This window comes from Hyposmocoma kahamanoa, unplaced genomic scaffold (assembly GCF_003589595.1).
Source record: "Hyposmocoma kahamanoa isolate Upper Pololo Valley unplaced genomic scaffold, ASM358959v1 86, whole genome shotgun sequence".
NCBI classification, from domain to species: domain Eukaryota; kingdom Metazoa; phylum Arthropoda; class Insecta; order Lepidoptera; family Cosmopterigidae; genus Hyposmocoma; species Hyposmocoma kahamanoa.
Window position 1 is genome coordinate 4,304,109 of NW_020654289.1, and position 18,687 is coordinate 4,322,795.

Here is an 18,687-nt window from a genome sequence, read left to right on the forward strand (position 1 = left end):
AATCAAAATATTTTCAAAATTCATGGATAGTCTTCTAGAACCGTTTTCCTGTAACTACAACGTTAAAGGTGGCTGGCCTTGCTGCCCCGTCTCAAATTTACACCCTGTATATTAACAGTTCCGTCTATATTAGTTGATCTATGAAATTATAAATGAACTGCATTCTAGGTAACACTATTTTTAGGTAACCTACGAGTGTGTATTTAAATGATCATTTTAAATTTGCAAAAGCAGCAGGCAAAAAAAATTAAAATTGTATAAATTAACTTCGGCAATTTCATGTTGAGACTCAAAACTAAGACAAATGAGCATCAAAAAACCTGAAACCATGTTGTTGAAACGCAAGCGAATTCGTTTCTGGCACTAATGTGATGTTAGTGTTATTATCGTTTAATAACTTACCATATGCGGAAACTCCCCATATCCCGCATCGATACCGTTGGGAATTTTGGAAATATCGATTTCATTTCGCCCTAAAAAAAAACAAAATATTAATAAGTAAACCTTTGAATACCAACTCTTATAATTATTGTTTCATTCAATTCCGTCTAGACCCAACTGAATGGCAAGAACAAAGAATAACTAATCTTTTGAATTTTGACTTTATGAAACATCCACCTGCAGATACAAGATACTTACTATAGCACGTGTCCACGCGTTTGTTGATTTCTTCTTCGGTTTTTATTTTCCAGATGTATTCCAGACATTCTAAAACAAAAAAATGCGATTAGGATTGTATAGTCACCCTAAGACATAAAGTTAACAAGTTCACCGAAAGTGCTCTTGTATTAGACTTTATAACTAAATACTTAATAACACATAACTTTTTTATAAAAACTCCTGACAAGGCTTATAGGTGACTCGGGAATAGTTCCGAGTCACCAATAAGCCTATTGACACGCTTGTCAATTGAATCCAGAGTGGCCAGTTGGTATGTAGCAGAGCCATGCCAAAGGTAACAGCGGTACTCCATCTGTATGGAGTCGGTCGTGTGACCGGACTTGTGCTTGATACAGCTGAAACAACTGTCCCGGTTTGAAGTAACGCCTCACCCTAGAGAGAATGCCAAGCTTCTTGGCTGCATTTTTGGCCATGGATTCAATGTATCTGCCGAAGTTCAGATTGGACGACAGGTCCATTTCAAATAACAGGAGACGGTCGGCTATCTCTATACCTACCTAAAGAGTGTTGCAGACTTTACGGAACCTTGAGGAAAGAGCCTTCTAAGACCACTCGAATGGAACGTTCATTAAAGAAATCTGCAAGTGCTTCGCCTTGCTTTTCTATATCCTCGCTCCATATGTGACAGGCATATACAAGAAGATCGCCCTCGTCGGCATCCGTACTGGCGATCTCTGAGGAGGTCGTTGTCTATAGGGTACGACAGGAGACAGTTGTTGAGTACGCGTTCCATAGTGTTGCAGAATATGGAAGTGACTGAGATAGGTCTGTAGAATTACTTACTAGCTTCACTAATCCGTTGAACGTCACCTCTGAAGTCTGGGGGCAATGGCGAACGCAATGAATTCATTGAGCACGAGTTGTTCCATTGTAAATATTGATCCATTCTCCGGATAGCCTTGTTCAGTTTTACTCTAGGATTTACCTGAAACCATAAAAACATTTTCATTAAGAAAACAAAACGATAAAGAACAAAATCGAAAGAAGTGTCACAAAGAATTTTTTTTTTGATACCAAATAACGGAACAAACAAATCGTGCCCATATCAGATGCAATGTCACTCAAAGCTGTAAATCGCAAAAATCTGAGGAGTACCGCCAATGCGCCGGTTACCTTATAACAGGTACCAAGTAACGGGACGAACGAGTTCTGCGCATTCAGAGGTTTAAATTGCAAAGATCTTAGGGGTACTGCCACTGCGCTCGTATGTTGACAAGTCCCACCGGAAGTAGGTAAGACTGGACGAACTCTTTGTTTCTTCTGTCGTAACAACACTGCTAATGTTGGCGACACAATGTCTTGTAAAGTACTTAAAAATTGGAAATAATAATTGAAGAAGTTACTCACAGGCATTACATTCGAAAAACTGTAACGTGGCTTTGCTGGAATCTTCATTGGTGGATTTCGGGTGTATTGGCGTCTTTTTTCTTCAGGACGTGGAGTTACGGTTTGAGAAAATTCTGGTCTTTGGGATCTTGTATGGTCTATTACACGATAAACTTGATTTTGGAATTTAAGAATTATATGATTAGCGACAGGATCTTTTTCTGCTTCTTTGCCGATTTGTTTATAAGAATAGTCTGTATTAGACGTTTCCTTATCAACTCTTAGCAGTTTTTTTTCTACATGATTTTTGAATTTAATTGAATTTTTTAATTCATCATTCAAGTTTGCTGCAGATGTCACTGATAGACTGCAAAATAATTCTGAAAACATAATATAAGTATTAATAGTCAAGCCTTTTCTTAGCATTTTAATATAGAGTATAATAAGCCACCTACAATGTCCGTACAAGTTAAAAGGCGCGAATTCCGCGGCCGAAGTAGCCGAGAAGCGCATGGCGTAAATGCGCCTAACTTTGCCAGTGGCAACTTTGTACCTTTTGTAATGATACTCTGAGTTCCTGGAAGCCAGAGAGCTTTCAGTCCTTATATTAGAGACTTTATATTTATAAGTGTTCAATTTTATTGCCAAAATTTGTAAAATGTTTAAAAATGTTGCACGAAAATGTAATAATATGTTGTGTATAGAATCATATGGAACTAAAACTGCATATGTCATGTTGCCAAAAATTAATACTAAGCTGCCAAAGGAGATTGGATTAATTAAACATTTCAGTTAATTTATAAGATAACTGTTAGCTTTCGTAATAAAGAGTTTTTTTGACAGAATTCTTTAACGAAAAACTCACGGTAAATTTCAAATTAAAATTCACGCGTAAATTCCGAAAAACTCAAGGCGCGAGCTTTCGAATTCGTACCCACGACCTCTGCTTGAGAAACAGTAGGTCCAACCATGGTCCAACGGTTATGCTACCACGGCTACAATAAATTCAATAAAATTATGAAAACTAAGTTACTTACCTACTAATAATTTCACCAAAGTAATTTGAATAAACTTCATTTTTTTAGTAATGCTGAATTTCAGGCACTGTAAACTTCACACCTCACGAATATCACTAATTAACTAATGAAATTAATTCATAAATCCTGTTTATATACAGGAACTACAATATATATTATATATACGTTAATAACACGTAATATGTAATATACAAAGCGTAATGGGAAACCGCATACAAAATCGTTATCACGTAGGAAATTATGTACGCAAAGTCCAATGAATATAGGGAAAATATTTGTTTTAAAATCATTTGTGGTTTTCCAAATTATTTACTAGTTTGGAGGATGGTGTGACTTGCCGCTTCTCCGGCAGAGGCCGTGGGTTCGCATACGAATCCGGGCCCGCACCTCTCAGTTTTTCGGAATTTATCAGCGAAATTTAGTTTGAAATTTACCATTAGCTTTCCAGTGAAGGAAAACATCTTAATGAAACTGCACTTTGAAGAAGATTGACAACCGTGAGAAAACGCTCACCTGCCGACGCCGAAGCGTCTCTCCAGTTCCCAGACAGCTACGCACCTGGAGGGACCAGAGGATATCTAACTCATCCTATACTACTCTCCGGGCTAGCACCGGAGATGTCGCAGTGTCCTATGACAACGTCCTGACATAGTTTCAAACTAAAAGCGCAAGTCACGTGCCTCGCGCGTCTCGTCGCCTTAGGCCCTCGTCTAGACCGCTACGAAGACGCGCTAGCTGCGCGCGGCATGAACCACATGCACATGGTACAGCTAACCACAAACCCCGGCAAGTCCATATCTAAGTCCGGGTCCACCAGAGACGCTCGTGAAGGCGTATCACTGGCGGAGGGCTAGGCCTGGACGTTCGCCGTACTCTGGTCTTACGGGGAGCCAGTAGTCTCTCCGGAACTCCCTTTCTCTCGGGTCAGTAGATAGGGATAGCTCTTCACATCGAAAACACGATTCCTATAAATTTTCTCAATAGGAAAAAAACACAAACTTACCTCGAAATTTGCTGGAAAACCGCTGTATTCAATAAGTACTTTACAAATACCAAAGTTTTTTTTTTATATCAACTGAACTAAATAGAACACGTATAGTATACCATATACATTTTTCAAATAGCTCGAATTTAGTTTGTAAAAAAAATAAATTCTGAAATAAAGCCAGTGAGTGTCCCTGGCACTCGACCGAAGCAAAATGAACCGTATTAGTACGTGAAAAATTTAAATTCAAACTGAGGTAGTACAGACCCTTAAGCTATCGATGAAACGCCATCATCCAACAGAAGGCTCACGTACTCCGCTGGCTCAGTAACCCGAAGTGAGTCTAGGCCTCCGATACGAGTTGGAAGGGCGTATCTTGTGCGATCGCCTCCCACGTATATCTTTATCTTTATCTTTACTTGTCTGCGTGCAGGATGCGTAGGTCTCTCTTCACTTCGTCCCAACAAAATACATAAAATTTTTATTTTATCACAGCCGATAAGGAAATATGTGGAGTGGCTTCAATGAAATTATGCACAAGCAGATTAAGCTCCGCTGCATACGCAGTCCGCAGAATACGTGAGCTTACCGATGTTAGTACTGCTAGACTAGTTTACTTTAGTTACTTCCATAGTATAATGTCCTTTCTCATGTGGGATAAAGCGGCAGATATTCAAACCATATTTGTATTGCAAAAACGAGCGATTCGTTCTATATACCGTCTAGACTCTCGGATTTCTCGAAAGTTTAAGGAGACTGACTAATATTAACCTTAGAGCTAAGTCCAAACTCATGGTACCACGATTTCGTTTAACAAAGGTAAACAACTCTGTTATGGGGAACTGTATACGTTTTTACAATAAGATTCCGGAGCATATATTAAGTTTATCATTTCCTAAGTTTAAAAACTACATTAATAATATTTTGATCGAAAAATCATATTACAAAACTGAAGACTACGTGTTAGATAATGATGCATGGAAAGACGACATGGCTCCAGAATCCACACAAATTTGGTTCAAAGTGTATTCCATAGCATTTAAGTTTATTTGAAAAGAGCAATCCCTAGAGTTTCTTGCTTGTTCTTCTCAGGGAGGTCAGCGTAGTGAACGAGCAGTAGCTTAAACGTGACGTTTTCAAGTGTAAATTTATTTTACCTATTGTACCTATGGAATAAATAATGTTTGACTTTGAATTTGACTTTGAATAACACCGATGATTCTTAGAATTCGGAGTGAATTGATTACTCCGCAACGTTGTGTGTTCAACTATTTTTTTTAAGATTGTTTAACACTGACTCAACGTGTGACTCTTTCACCGTCATTCCAGCTTTTCATCACCCTTTTCTCTGGTACCCGTCCACTTACTTTTGAAATTTTGAATCGTTCTCTTATTATTTTTCTTCGTCATTCCTAATTTGCTTCGTTCCGTTGTCAGTCCCATCAAAATTCTCGAAGAGAAAAGACGTGTTCTTCAATCATGTAAACCTAACTGCTTATAAAGCAGCAATACTTTGTTTCTGTCCATCGAGTATATAACCAGAAATAGAGATGAAATATCATTTAATTTGTTTGAAAACTATTCTGCCAAATCATTACGGTGACAACTGCGCTCCGATTGGCCAGCCCGAATTCGAAACAATTGACGGGTGTTGTCATTTGTTTCACTTCAAATAGACCAGTTTAACTTGAGCTTTGCTATAATGGACGAGTATTTAAAAATTACATATTTAATATTTAAGTACCTACCGATGAAATGTAATTCCGTTTGTTTTGTAATTAGATGTGTTGCTGTTTTTCCCACACCACCGAATGGAACAGCCCCCCATAGTTAGCGATATTATCTTATATATGAATACAGAATATTTTTGGAATATGCGGAGACGTACACAAAGATCAGTTGTTGGCGTTGTACTATTTCAGCTTTCTAATTTGTGATTTCAGTGCAAACGAAAATTAATATTTTAAAATGATAGGCCCATTTGACGGATGAGTTGCCAGTGATGGATGGCCCTTATTTCGGCGCTATTCGTCGCTCTAACAATATTGCAACAAAAATTATGTGTACCGAGCCTTCTCTTTAATTAATAATACATGTAATAACGCACACACTCAAGCTAGCCCCGCACTAGGAAAACCCTGTATCGCGGGTGCCATGGACACATACATGGACAACCACAAATTACACCCAAACTCACGAGAGAAATAAATGTAGGCCATACAAATATTTCTCCCGGCCCGGGAACCGAACCTGGGATCTCTATGGCTACGTTCGCCAAAGCTAGGATACAAACTGACCAATAGATTGCCATTAGAAATCTAGTGGTATATATTCCACCAAAAACAAAGGATCAGCGTCGTCGCCACCTGTACTAGGTAAGGTTCTCCTTGAGGAAAAGATCTGGTCCTTAGCCCGCTGCGGTTTCCTTCACAAGTTTCCCAAGGATTGCAATATTTTTTTATTATACCAAGTTACGGAGAAAAAACTAAGGAACACTGCCGCTGCGCCCGTCCCCCTGAGACATAAGTTGACAACTCCCAAGTGCTTGTATTTTCACCAGCACACTTACCCTTCAAAATCGTAACCCAGTAATGCTCTCATTATCTATATCTTAGCGGCAGAAATAGGTAAGGTGGCAGTACTTGCCTGGATGAACTCTTTCACAAGAAATCTACTGCTGCACTCGGACACGTTCTTTTATTTTTGCATACATCATGTATATAGGACTTAATTGAATTTAATTCGTAAATATTCAAAATTCGTTCATAGTTCGTTCATATAGAGTTCGCTGGCAAACCTACCTTCTATAATTATTAATACATACAGATTCTCCTGAATAGAAGAATGAGTATGAAACTCTAGGAGCTGCTCTTTCTAAATTATTTTTTTTAATAAATAATTAGGTGCGCATTTGACCCCCATCTCACCTGATAGAAAGCTCATATGTTCGGCTATATGTATGTATTATGTATGTTTTCAGAGAGTCTGTCATTTGTGGACCGATTTTGAAAATTATTCTTTTGTTTGAAAAAGTGCGTCCTCGTGGTGGTTCCATTGTCACCAAGTCAGAATCTGATGAGGAGATCCTATGAAAATCGAAGGAAATCCTCAAATTTTACAGGCAAGTCCGTGTATTCACTAATTTCTCCATCAATTGAGCACCGATTTTGAATTATTTTTTATATTTCAAAGCGTTTATTATACTCTTGAGGTGGTCCCTGATGTTGTTCCGGGTTGGTTTCGGCTATCACAAATTACTATTTATTTTCCACAAATGAAAGCCGACTTTTTGACATAAAAGTAAATACAAAATGTACAAAGGAGTCCGTAGCAGACTCACTGTCACCAAGAAGTCGGAATCTTTTAAATCAATTTTTATTAAGGCTTTAGTCACTTTGAGCGACTATAGTAGCCTCATGAGAGGATTACTGGAATATGTTCATTATTGAACCTATTTTCTTATTTTACCTACCCCAGAGATATCTTCAAATATTTGTAAAGTTTAGAACTCCAATACATACAGGCTCTCTGAGTCAATAATTAATTTGCCCATTGCATAAACTTACATTCCCAAACATTGTACCCCTCAGAGTAACGTTACCGTTACACTCCACCAATACATGGTACAGATCCTCTATTGCAAGTACTGTACAATGGGGATGGTTTAAAACCCATCACACCCATGGAAACTGAAAAATCCGATAAGCAAACTTTTGATCTCGGTTTTTTTAATGAAAAAGTTACAATTATGTATATTACATTTATAATTCACAATATTTATTATAAATGACATCCTACAATGGCTAAACGGCAATGACGCCTACGGATGTTTCACATCTAAATACGCAGAAGCTATAAACTTACGAAGACAACTGTTATAAATACAATGCCATTAACTGATTTTCTAGAATACAATATTTAAACAGTACGACTATGTTGTATTATAAGTCATAGTAATGAGCAGGGTATTTACCTTGTTTACTGTAACCGTCCTTGACTGTCGCTTCTAAACCAGTTTGCTTAATTTTCACATCGCCTCGTCTGGCCAGACGTGTATACGTTTGTATTAAATAAAAAATTAAATTTTAATGTGAAGTAATATTATATTACATAAAAATATATTTTAACTAACTGTTCTTCAAATCCGTAATATTAACCAGTGAAATGAAGTGCCGTTTAGTGTTGTTTATTTACATAGGTAATAATATTCCACAGACGTCACAATGGACAATCCTTCAAGACCGATTTTTCAATGAGAACCTCGCTGGTCTTCGAAGGGCTAAACCTCCTAACCAAGTCAATCAAACCTTCTAAGGAAGATTTCCTACACGATTAAAATAGTTGAAGCTTTAAGTGTATCGTATTGGACTTCATCCTGACCACTAATTAATCAGAGTAATTCTTGTTACAGGATTATTGCAATTAGAGAAGGCTTATAACTCAAATATTAGACATTCCACACGAAAAAGACGAGTAAGTACATTTATTACACAATGGTTTTATAAGTAGTCTATTTCTTCACTTATGTGTCCCTAATACTAACAAAATGAACCAAAAGGTAGAACTGTAACAATTTGAATAAAGTAACCATGTTAATTGTCACAATTTATGTCACCCTTGTATGTATGTTATCCTTGTGAAAGGGTTCGTCCAGGGAAGTACTGCCACCTAACCTATTTCTGCATTGCATGTACATCAAACTTGTCTGCTTATGTCACAGGTTGACGGGCGCAATGGCAGTGCCCTTCAGATTGCGATTTAGCTCTGAGTGGCACTGCAAATGCTATGGATAGGCGTGTCACTTACCACCAGGCGCAGGAATTGTTCGTTTCGTCACATAGTAACATAAAAACCATGACAACATAATTTTAATGCTCATAATTTAGTGTCACAGAAGACATATTTGTATTGAATAATTTCAGAACAGAATAATAATAATCTCAGTACAGAATACTAAAAAAACCGACCTCAAAAGTATGTGGAATTACATCTATTTGCCAAGTTTTATTGAAATATCCCCTAGTTCGCCACTATACAGGACTTGACACAGGAGATAATAAAAATCGGTTCTCATTACTCAAAGTATATTGAGAGAGAAAGACGCCTTGAATTGGAGAATAGCAAAACCAACCGTTAAAATAATTGCTCCTTAAGTAATATTTAGGCGCTATTTATAAAAATGAATGTTCATGCGTGTTCAGCCAACCTTAGAGGTGGATGATTTTCTTCAAAATGAAATGAGACCACTATGGAGGTACCCTCTTTGCAACAAAAACAGAATCATCAAAATCGATTCACAAATCACAGCCGGAGTTATTGCGTAACATACATAAAAAACATACAGCTAATTGAGAACCTTTTCCTTTGTTTAAAGTCGGTTAAACAAAATTGCTCTTTTAAGTTATTTCTAAAGTATTCATATTTTCCCCAATACATACCCAATTAATTAGAAGTTGTTTTCGGACCTTACAGATTGTAAAATATTCGGCCTATATTTATTTCTCTCGCGAGTTTGGGTATCATTTGTGGCTGTCAGTGTGTGTGTACATCGGTACAGGATTTCGCTACTTCCCTAGTGTAAATAATTTTAAACAGTCATTAAAACTTAAAATATGCTGGGCCTGAAAATTTTTTCAAGATGGCGTTTTCACCCTTTCTACAAAATACGGACGGTACAATCTAATAGAGTGTGCATAGACGTATATTCTATGTCAGAATGCTATGTCAGAAGTACTCGTGTTATAAAACTTTTTTATTTGTAAAAGGTTTCAACCCGCATCCGGATATAATTTAATAAAGAATAGGGGAATTAAAAATTATGGTGAAATAAGCGATGAAAGTTTTTATGCAGAACCAATCATTCCTGAAGTACAGTAGGCTCGCCTAAGTACGTATTCTTCACAGATAACGTCGCGGGCACCAAATAGTTTTTTTTTTTTTTTATATAATATCAAGTGACGGGACGAGCAAGTCATGGTAAGCTAAACGCCTGTCCACTGCGCCTGTCACCCTGAGACATAAGTTGGCAAGTCCCATATGCTTTTAATTTAACTGCCTCCGTGGCCGAACGATTACCATACTGGACTGTCACGCAGAGATCCCGGGTTCGATTCCCAAGCCTGAATTATTTGTATGATCCCCATTTATTTTCTCGTAAGTTTGGATGCAATTTGTCTTTGTTTATATGTGTGTCCATGGCACCTGCGATACGGGGTTTTTAAAGAAACCCGCGCGGGTGCGGAGCTATGAGTGTGAGGGTTGTTGTTGTTTGTTGTTATTTCACCAGCACCCTTACCCTTCAAAACCGGAACTCAGTAATAGTCTCATTACTGCTTGGCGGCAGAAATAGGTAAGGTGGTAGTACTTCCCTGGACGAACTCTTTCACAAGGAGCTCTGATGCTACTAAAATCTAAAACTTACTAAAAGTATCAAATGTAGAGACATGTTGTTTATGTAATTAATTCGTGCTTCAGAGCATGCTACAAAACAACATGCCTGACCTTGTTGTTTTGTTTATAGTGCTAGCGGAAACAGCAATAGGTATTCACGTCAAATTCGTAATCGTGACCTTCAAATTCGCTGTTATAGTACCTCAAACAGAACTACACTAACTGCTTGGTCTCAAACTAGGAAAATCTACTTTGAGTACGTGAGCAACGGAATCCACCCTGAGGCACTTCGCAGAACATCCAGACCTGGGGGTCTCATATTGACAATGACGTTAAGTTTACTAGCCAGCCATTTCAAAACAAAAACCTTTTAAGCTATAGGGACAACATACTTATCCCTCTTTGTGTATGTTACACGCAGCGGTCTCGGGTTCAATTCTCAGGTCGGGAGAAATATTTCTAACGTCTACATCTACTTCTCTCGTGAGTTTGTATGTAATTTGTGAAAACCGTCGTGATATTGGGAAGAGCTACAACGACAGTCGTCCGATAATAGATAAATCTTCACGATAAAAATGTGACGACAGATAATCGGAGCTTCAATCGATTCTGTCGTGCAAAACGCAAGGCGGGTGCCGTTAATCGATAAATTGTCGTCGCGATCTAGTCTAGGGAACTGGCTAGAAGCGACTGTCGTCTAACTATAAAAAAACGTTACGACATAATTGGAATAAATAATTGATGAATATATAATTGGAATAATAAAGCGCGAGATCTCTTTAGGAGATTAGAAGTATCTCCCGCTTTATGTCGCTCTCGCGCAAGTTACGCCTTTTCGTGCTAGCACTATAGATTGAAGAAATTTTTCATTGTACTCTTTATTGATCTTTGCCATTGACTTACAAATAAATGGACGACGGGTCTAATACAAAAACCACGAAAAAAATGTCCCAAGTCAACCTATTCCAAATTTAAATTGTTATGTCATTGCAGTATCGCGCTGTCCGTAGAACAAATGAAGACTAAAGCGGAGTGTCGCGCTCTGTGTACGATTTTAGCGCCTTACAAGTGCGGACACTTTTTAGCGCGGACCCGACGTCCATATAATTGTAAGTCAATGATCTTTGCATTAATAAAAATCTTTTTTTTTTTTAATTACAGCAAGACGAACAATGGTCCTGGGGATACGCAGATGTAAGTTGAACGAACATTTTATAATAATAATAATATTTTATTTCGAAAACTAACGCGGTTATCACTCATTATAGTAGGTATAAAAGTAACGGGGCTTACTTGCGTAGTATTCTAGTCGGAAACGGTCCGACTAGTTTCAACCATAATCGATGGTCTTCATTAGATGAAGATGACGCTTCCGACTAAAATACTACGCGAGTAAGTCCCGTTAGTTTTATACTATAATAATAATTATGTTTATTTGACTTCACAAATCGATGCCTCGAGCACTACGCCAACTTTATTTTACGCCATCTTTGTAAACAGCCATATTTATTTTTTTGTTTGCCCTATTTAAAAAAAATATAATACATATGCTAACGGTGCCATCATTGTATATTCTAGAATCAGTATTATTTGTCAAAACAAACCCTAATCTGTTCAACAAACTTGTGGAAGTAAGACGTAGGAATAGGAGAGATAATGATGCAGTATCTATGATGCCACATAAAACTGCATTTATGTCAAAAAAGTGTGCTCTGTATGCTGCCAAGATTATATAATAGAGTCCCAAAATCTATCCGTGAATTACATGTAGATTTGTTTAAGAATAAATGTAAGCAGTATTTAATTGATAAATGTTTTTATAATATAAATGATTATATGAATACCAGATGGATTTAGGTCCCAATAATAATTGTTTTTATATCTAGTAAGATTACATAAGCTTACAGATGTATTTAACTAATTTATGATATTATTGACTTTCATTCATTTTCGACATGCGCATATTTTATGAAGGCTTGGAAATGTATTTTGTTATATTTTTTTCTTTACATATTTATTATTTTTAATTATAATATTTTGCACATTATGCGACCACCACTAATTATATTTGTATGTTTCGACGAAACTGGTTGTAGTAGCACTGTTAATGTATTGAACTGATCTGATGAACTTATTGTACCTACTTCCACAAAAAATCGATCTTTATCTTTATCTTTATCTTTTATCTTTATTTACTAATGTTATGTTCCTCGAATGTTGTGAACATAACATTTCGCGGGTGTCACGGACACACATATAAACAAAAACAAAATTCGAAAAAAAACAAAACAAAAAACAATTTTGTGAAAAAAAAAACAAAATTAAAATAAAAACAGAACAGGTCCACAGAATTAGACAACCACCAATTACATCCAAACTCACGAGAGAAATAAATGTAGGCCATACAAATAAATATTTCTCCCGACCCGGGAATCGAACCTGGGACCTCTGCGTGGCAGTCCGGCATGGAAAACGTTCGGCCACGAAGGCAGTTAAATTAACTTTATATTTTAAGCCGAGAACAGGGCGAAATGGCGTGCATTAGGGGAGGCCTATGTCCAGCAGTGGACTGCAATAGGCTGATGATGATGATGATGATGATGATGCATTGCAAACGTGACGTCATGCCTAAAAACATTGTGCATGGTTACAGTTTTTTTTTAAACGCACACACTCATAGCCCGCACTAAGAAGAACATAGACACCGACAAATTATACCCAAAATCACGAGAGAAATAAAAGTAGGCCATAAAAATATTTCTCCCGGTCCGGGAATCGAGTCCTGTGTACCGTTTAGGTTGTAGGGTTTTTCTCAGAGAAAAGTTTAAGGAGACTAGTATCATGACTGTGGCATCACAATACATTTACTCAAATATTTTATATGCCCGTAAAATAAATACATAATTTCGTAAAGAAAGAAGATATCCGTAATATTAACCTTAGAATTAAGTCCAAACTCATGGTACCACGTTTTCGTTTAAATAAGGTAAACGATTCTTTTATGGGGAACTGTATACGTTTTCACAATAAGATTCCGGAGCATATATTAAGATTACCATTTCCTAAGTTTAAAACTTACATTAAAAGTATTGCAAAATACTAAGTAAGTATTAAGTAATATAAAATACACATTACAAAATTGTAGACTACGTGTTAGATAAAGATGTATGGAAAGACAACGTGAATCTCGATTCCACACTAATATGATTCAAAATGTATTCTATAGCATTTAAGTTTATTTGAAAAGAGCAATCCCTAGAGTTTCTTGCTCGTTCTTCTCCAGGGAAGCGTATTGAACGAGCAGTAGCTTAAAAAATGACGTTTTCAAGTGTAAAAATTTTACCTATGGAATAAATGATTTTTTGACTTTGACTTTGACTTCGAACCCGAGATCTTTTTGTGGTGGTAACGGTTCGACCACGAAGGCAGTTAAAACAGTTACTTTTGTTTTCACAGTTCCCCTTTAAAAGTGGTACGAATTTATAGGTTGTATAGGGCCAACTGTCACACACTAGGCAGAGTATGTCCTGTGGCGACCCTTTTACGATTTCAAGAAATGATTTTCGACATTTAATATATAACGTTACACGTTGCATTATGATGATGTTTTAATATTATTAACAATTTATGTATACTAAAAGTATATCTAAAATAAATAAGAAAAAAGTACAGGAATTACAAAATGTTAAAACTTAATTTAAAACAAACCAACCTCAAAAAGTTCGTGGAATTGATTTGCCAAGTTTTATTGAATCCGGTTAAGAAGTGCGCGAAACCAGATTCATCCCTTTGTTTGCCACCGTTAAAACTGGACTATTTTCTTTAAATTTAAATGGTAGCAATACTAAGGTACCCTCTTTCTAACAGAAAAAGAATATTCAAAACCGGTTCAAATAATCGCGTAACATGCAAACAAAAAATCAAATAATACAGTTGAATTGAGAACCTCCTTCTTTTTTAGAGTCGGTTAAAAATAGCATGAATTAAAATAATATAGACTAATATCGTATTATTATATAATACTAGAATACTTATATCCCAATTAAAACCCAGTACAATCGTGTTCTCAATTGGATCTTGACTCCTGGTACTTTGGGGCAACGACTGTACAATTCATAACACTGCGATTTGAAGATTGTTAAAAAGGAAGCGTTTTAAAATCTCTGGTATTTATAAATTCCAGATAACCCCTTCAGAGCGAACACGCGATGATACACCGGCACTACCTGATGAGGATCCATGCCTGATCAAACCTCCTGAGATGCCAGATTTCAGAAAGCCTGGACGACGGATCAGTACACAAAGTAATATGACCATCATATTTAGAGTGATAAGTTTCAAAATTCGTTCAAACGTCTTGTGTGAAAAAAAACTTCAACATATCGCACCTTCGGTATAAGGCCACTTCTGTAAAATGACAGCTTCACAAAAATCACTTGTGACATATGACCACATGTGCCTTTATTATATGTATATACCAAAGGGTTCGAGATGTTAATAATAATCATAGAACACACATACAAATAACGCTGGTTCAAAATGTTGCAAAAGATTAACTAAAATGATATTATTATTAACAAATATTCTAATTTACAGAATGTTATGAGTACATTTGGCAAACCCATTACAGAGAAGTTACACAGAAGTTAGACAAAGAATGTGAGTAATAATTATGGACAATTACACCAAATACACCCGACAACCTACAAAACCACTAAAACAACTAAATTTTGTATATTATTGTACTGTATAAGTTTGTGAGTCAGTATTTTGGATCAGTGATGAGCTTACCTGTAATTGGAATACATATAAGAACAATGCAGCACATAATCTTTTGTGAAATCCAATATATGTAATTCTGTTGGTTCGCCAAATAATTAAATAAATAAATAAATAAATAAATAAAACCACATTCCGACATGGAAACGAACTCGAGAACTCTTCATCTAGCATTTTATGTATTGGATATTTTTAATTAATTTCCCTATTCGATGATATTGTTATTCAAATGTTCTCATGAAGCTATAGGCACATAATACTAACAACGGCAATTCATAGGTACCTTAGTAATGATTATGACGGTACCAAAATACGGTAAGTGTAAACCCAAGCTAACCCTTAATAGGCAATTTAATGAATATGTGTTATATAGGTGTTGTTAAGTTTAAAGTACGGTGTTTACTTACTTACTCCCAATAATAATAAATACTCCGTTGGCTCACCGACCCGAAGTGGGTGGTCTTGACGTCCGATACGAGTTGGAGCCAGCGCGCCCGATCTTGTGCGATATCCTCATAGGGCTCCTGCATGTAGGGCGCGGAAGTCTTTCACCACTTGGCCCCTCTATCGGTATTTGGGCCGACCTCCGGTCAGCGACCTCTAGGATGTCCTACATAGACCCTTTTCACCGCCCTATAAGCTGGCATCTTTTCGAGGTGTCCGAGCCTACGAAGTCTTGCTGACTTTATTTCTCCTGATGATATTGGGCTTAAACAAGATGTCTTCCAGCTCCTGATTCTTTTGGATCCTCCAGCCACCATCTACCCACTGCATTGGGTCTCTAAATCTTGATGAAATAACGCCAAAAATACAATAAGGGTTTCATTCTATTCGTCAGCATGCTTCAGCGTTGCATTTTAACCTGGCCCAACCCTTACAGCGTAAGTTTTCAACACTTCTAATGTTGCCACAAAATCTTTTGATTTCCTATAAATTGTTTTCCATAACAGCATCCATAGTTACTCCATAATCTTGGTTTTGGTATTATTTGTGTGATATTCTATGCATGTTAGGCTTTCTGGTAGTCTACAGTTCTATCTTATTTATCTTCTAACAGTTAAGTGCTTAAACAAAAAAAGGATAACATTCCAAAACTTAAATTTATTGCCCTTGTCCAGGTTCAGAGTATCGGAGACTCAGTTCTACACATTTTGGTGTTGCTTTCGCAATTGGAGGTCGCACTGCAAAACCCGGCGAGTTTCCTCACATGGTAAGCTATTCCTTTTTCAAAAACCATGTGAATCTTACAGAAAAATATAATCAAAATTTTATTCAAAATTTTACTTCTGTGAATCACAAACGTGTGTAATCATCGCTTAGTAAATTGTTAACATAGTCATGACATATTATACATATCTAACCACACACGTTTGCACCTACACAGTAACGCTTACCATTTAGGGACTATGACTGAGAGCGGAAACCTAAAAATTCACATATAATTATTTTGATTTATTTACCTCATCTGAAAATTTTTTTTTTGGATTTCATCAAAGACATTGCTATTGTTAAAGATATTTAATATCAGTTAGACATATTCTTATGTAATTACTGTATTGCATTCTTACAGGCAGCTGTAGGCTGGAAAGCAGCAGTTGGAACATGGATATTCAAATGTGGGAGTTCTCTAATCAGCTCCAAATTCACCTTAACGGCTGCTCATTGCACTAGAACATCAGATCGGGATACCACAGTAGCCGATATCATACCGAAAATTGTGAGACTTGGAGATAAGAATATTATTGATGAGGTAATTAATAATACTATTGAATGTTTTCTATAGATTTGATTCTAAATATGCGATACTGGTATTACGATTTCAAAACGCCACAACAGGAACAATTAAAACTATGACAAAAATTAGAATAGACACCTTTGCATGCCATACTTACGTAAGTGGATTCAATTCAATTCAATTTAATCTTTGAACCAATAATAATAATAATTATACATCTATACAAATAATGCTGTTGCAGTGGGCGAACGGTCTAGCACCAGTCGACGTAAATATAACAAGAATCATAGTACACCCCCAGTACAAATCACCTAGAAAGTATTATGACATAGCTATTATGGAATTAGAATATGATGTTTTATTCACTGACAATGTTCAACCAGCATGTTTATGGTCTGAATTCAATACTGACCCTCTTGGACCGGATGCTACTGTTACTGGATGGGGCGTTGTAGAAACAGGTGAGTTTGTTAAAACAATATAACAATAAGATAATAATAATAATAAAACAATAAGATTCTAAAAGACGACTTTAAAATCAAATCAAACAAACATCTAAGAACCACAGTATACACATGGTATATCCTAAGAGAACACTTAATGCAAACAGAAGTTGATTTTTTGTCGTAACGCTCGCTTCTTTCTTATAAGTAATTGAACGATCAAGTGGGACGTCAAGGTTAAAATGAGATAAAAATTTTAAAAATCCTGTTTAATAATATCAATTCCAATCACTATTAGACCGTGACTATTAGACCTGTAAAGAACCCAAAGTGCTGAGTAGTTTTGAAAAACAAAACGAATATACAGGATTTAGATTTGAAAACTTTATATTTCAATTTCAATATCAAATTTGACAATAATGCCAATAAAAACAACTTCAATAATAAGAATCATATTTTGAGATACTTTTATAGGAAGATCTGCTTACAAAAAGATAGACGTAAAGAACGAAAATTGTAATCACCCTTGAAGGTGACCGAAATTATGTATAAAAAGTTGACTTGAACTTTACAGCAAAACGCACAACATCTCCAGTATTACAAGCCGCAGTGATAAATCTCCTCGAGTCAAGGACTTGCGACGAGTTGCTCAGACGTCGTTTCAACAGACATTGGGATGGAATGCAGGAACATCAGCTTTGTGCTGGTAAACTAGCTGGAGGGGTTGATTCTTGCCAGGTAATTTAAATATGCCATATATTTTTTTTCCATACTCTTTTTTAGATAGCCTTCAAGGTAAGATTTAGTGGCAATAAAAGAACGCAAAAGTATTAAACAAACAATAACTTTCATAGATTTCTCCCAGATGGCGCAACTACAAACTTTGTCGTTAAAAATAAAAACAAAGATCTACAACAAGCAAATAGTAAAATTACTGAGTTTTGCTGAGTAAAATTACTGAGTTTTGCTGGTTCGTTCCTGTTATGGTCATAGCTAAGTAAAACAGCACTGTGACGTGTGCAGGTGTCTTTATTTTGTAGTATCTTGTTGATGACAAGTATTCTTGTTCAATCTATGATGGCCGCCGCCTCCGTACTGTATTGTGATTTACGTCTAAATTAATTAGACTCAACTGAGACTTCTATTACAAAGAACCACACTTTAAAAAAGTTCCGTAGCTCAGTTAGATCCAAAAGGATCGAATGAAGTTTTCTTAATGTTCGTAGTGTAGTTCTTAGTGTAGTAAAACCTCGTGACATTCATTAAACTTAATATTACAATTAAACAATTTTATTTAACATATTGATTAAT

General features: G+C 36.3%; 2 protein-coding genes across 2 annotated transcripts in view; one reads left to right on the forward strand and one right to left on the reverse strand.

Moving 5' to 3' along the window:
- Positions 1 to 2,269, reverse strand: part of LOC113234900 (serine protease snake-like) — a 5,643-nt gene extending 3,374 nt beyond the window's left edge. The window contains exons 1-4 of the mRNA XM_026470421.1: positions 2,029 to 2,269; positions 1,465 to 1,606; positions 640 to 708; positions 403 to 473 (exon numbers count right to left, since the gene is read on the reverse strand). Coding sequence (XP_026326206.1) covers positions 403 to 473; positions 640 to 708; positions 1,465 to 1,606; positions 2,029 to 2,076 — 330 coding nt within the window. The 5' untranslated portion in view covers positions 2,077 to 2,269. The remainder of the gene's footprint in view (positions 1 to 402; positions 474 to 639; positions 709 to 1,464; positions 1,607 to 2,028) is intronic.
- Positions 2,270 to 8,153: 5,884 nt separating this feature from the next.
- On the forward strand, positions 8,154 to 18,123 carry LOC113234869 (serine protease snake-like). Its single transcript, XM_026470390.1, has 9 exons — positions 8,154 to 8,227; positions 8,441 to 8,502; positions 11,581 to 11,613; positions 14,603 to 14,723; positions 15,016 to 15,078; positions 16,317 to 16,408; positions 16,769 to 16,948; positions 17,175 to 17,394; positions 17,951 to 18,123. Exons 1-9 carry the CDS (start codon positions 8,194 to 8,196, stop codon positions 18,121 to 18,123), a joined length of 978 nt encoding a protein of 325 aa, XP_026326175.1. The 5' UTR covers positions 8,154 to 8,193.
- The last annotated feature ends 564 nt before the right edge of the window (positions 18,124 to 18,687 follow it).

Excerpts from the sequence above, each read along its gene's own strand:
- LOC113234869 (XM_026470390.1), top strand. The coding sequence starts at position 8,194 with ATGAAGTGCCGTTTAGTGTTGTTTATTTACATAG. Across the intron at positions 8,228-8,440 it reads AGTGTTGTTTATTTACATAG|GATTATTGCAATTAGAGAAG; the intron begins GTAATAATATTC and ends TTCTTGTTACAG. Across the intron at positions 15,079-16,316 it reads ACAGAAGTTAGACAAAGAAT|GTTCAGAGTATCGGAGACTC; the intron begins GTGAGTAATAAT and ends GCCCTTGTCCAG.